The 2,318-nt window shown below is 50.9% G+C and overlaps 1 protein-coding gene across 1 annotated transcript; it reads right to left on the reverse strand.

Moving 5' to 3' along the window:
- Positions 1–724: 724 nt before the first annotated feature.
- Positions 725–2,310, reverse strand: LOC126653138 (endonuclease domain-containing 1 protein-like). Its single transcript, XM_050340661.1, has 2 exons — positions 2,017–2,310; positions 725–1,267 (listed from the first exon to the last, which is right to left on the reverse strand). Exons 1-2 carry the CDS (start codon positions 2,302–2,304, stop codon positions 725–727), a joined length of 831 nt encoding a protein of 276 aa, XP_050196618.1. The 5' UTR covers positions 2,305–2,310.
- Between the last annotated feature and the right edge of the window lie 8 nt (positions 2,311–2,318).

Raw genomic sequence — 2,318 nt, forward strand, 5'->3', positions numbered from 1 at the left:
ATGGGCAGCAAAGCAAACCAGCTGCAGGCTCTGCCCACCTCTTTCTCGCTTTTATCAGAGCAGGAGGAGGAGTTGTCCTGAGGGACAGAGCTGGAAACACACAGAGAAGGGAGCAGGATGGACACTGCACAGGACATTTGTCTTCCTCTACTCTGCTCTTGTGAGACCCCATCTGCAGTGCTGCCTGCAGCCCTGGGCCCACAACATGGAAGGGACACAAACCTGTTGGGGTGGAGTCCAGAGGAGGCCACCAAGGTATTCTGAGAGCTGGAGCACCTCTGCTCTGGAGACAGGGTGAGAGAGCTGCGTGTGTTGAGCTGGAGAAGGCTCTGAGGAGAATTTAGAGCCCATTCCAGTACTTAAAGGGTCTCTGGGAGAGTTGGAAAGGGACAAGGGCGTGGAGTGACAGGAGAAGGTGGAATGGCTTTAAACTGAGAGAGGGCAGGGTCAGACTACATAGCAGGGAGAAATTCTTCCCTGTGAGGGTGGTGAGGCCCTGGCAAAGGTTGCCCAGAGAAGCTGTGTCTGCCCCATCCCTGGAAGTGTTGAAGGCCAGGTTGGACATGGCTGTGAGCAAGCTGGTCTAGTGGAAGGTTTCCCTGCTATTTTGCACGGGGTTTTGAACTAGATGAACTTTGAGGTCCCTTCCCACCCAAATCATTCTGTGATTCTGTGACATTTGGGAAAAGCAATCAAGCCTTTTATACCCGGGATGTGAGGCTTATTAACGGGGACAGTCCGCATGGAACAGAGAAACCGCTCCCCTCTTATACAGCTGGGTCAACCTTCTCTCCAGTGCCCCCAGCCTGAGGACCTGGACGTTGTTCTGGTTGTTCTGGGCAATGGCTCCCCAAGCAATCACGTGGTTGGTGGTGTTCTTGCAGCAGGCACTGGCCCAGATGTGGCTGGGTATATTAACCCTGTTTTGGGAGATGGAGGAGGTCCCAGGCACAGCCCCCACAATGGCATAGGTGGTTTGACAGTCCTTGCTTTTCTTGGCCATTGTATTCTGCTCATAGAGGTTCCAGGCACCCTTGTTGAGTGCAGCGTCCTGGGGCACTATGTTGGTGAGGGTGAAGGTCGCAGTCTTGCCGTCCTGGGTGTGTTGATGGCCAGCGGGGCTCAAATGGCCACGGTCCAAATTGTTAAGGTGCAGGTAGTCTTGGTTGACAGCCTGGCTATTGCTGATATCCTTTTGGATGACTGAGTAATTTACTCTGAGGGTCGCCTCTGTTTGCATGTCTCTGGGCAAATTCCCACGGATCAGCTTGACAGGTAAGGAAGAGGTAAAGGTGTTAGTATTGGGGATGGGAGTAATAGAGCACGTGTCCCTGGAAAAGAAGTCTCTGAGTGTTAAGATCCTATTTTTTGTCATCTCAGTCTATGAGAATGCATGAATCCAAGACAAAATCCTATAGCTGTGACTCCTCAATGAACACTAAAGCTTTAAAAAAAGACTCTCAGTTCACCAAACCCTCTCATCACTCAGTGCCTGTGCCAAGGCTTTTTGCTTGCTCATTCCACCCAGTTCTGAGTTTCTCCTCACTTCTCTCCTATCACTTACAAAGCCTATTTGACTCCTAACTGGGAGCAATTAAGCTCTGTCAAGGATGCAAAACAGCTCAGGGTAGAGTGGAGTTCCCAGCCCAGCAAGATTTTGCTCCCCCAAATTTAGCTGCTGTTGGATGCCTTTTCCCCATCACTGGGTCTCCCACCACAGCAGGGCAGAGAGAGGGAGATCATTCGACTTTGGAATGGAATGGAACATAATTTCACTTCATGTTGCTCTCAGGTCATTGCAGAAAACTGGGCACCTTTGGGATAGGACTCCTCCTGCTGCTGATGTTTGAAATGCATCAGGTGCAGGTTTCTGAAGTGAGATGAGATGAATCCCATGCAGTGGGTCCATTTGCATGTGTATATATGGGGGTGGGAGGAAATAGAGCTGTTTGGTTAAATGCTGCAGTTCATCTTTTAGTGACAGGAGGGTGACATGCTGTAAGAGACAACACTCACCTGGGGCTCCACCATCCATTTTGGCGTAGGTCTCTTTCCAGTTCCAGGGTTGTAGATGTAAGCGGAGTACACAGGAATACGATTCTGTTTGTCATACAAGGTGGCAAAGAAACGCTGGTTTTGGAAGGTCTGGCAGATCCAGGCTCGGTTCCCTGGCAGGAGGCCATTTGTTGCGATCATTTTCTGGTAGAAAAACTGATCACATATATTTGAAAGGGACTGCACCACCTCGCCGTGTCCCAGCCAGAGGCAGCTCGCCCAGACCTGCAGCAGCAGCAACCGCAGCATCGTGGGAGGATTTC

The sequence above is a fragment of the Myiozetetes cayanensis genome, unplaced genomic scaffold, assembly GCF_022539395.1.
Source record: "Myiozetetes cayanensis isolate MyiCay16 unplaced genomic scaffold, myiCay2020 scf908, whole genome shotgun sequence".
Taxonomy (NCBI): Eukaryota; Metazoa; Chordata; class Aves; order Passeriformes; family Tyrannidae; genus Myiozetetes; species Myiozetetes cayanensis.

What these genes read in the sequence shown, in the direction of transcription:
- LOC126653138 (XM_050340661.1), bottom strand. Translation starts at nt 2,304, where the DNA reads ATGCTGCGGTTGCTGCTGCTGCAGGTCTGGGCGAGCTGCCTCTGGCTG. An exon ending in AATGGATGGTGGAGCCCCAG is followed by an intron (nt 1,268 to 2,016) that starts GTGAGTGTTGTC and finishes TTACCTGTCAAG; the next exon opens with CTGATCCGTGGGAATTTGCC.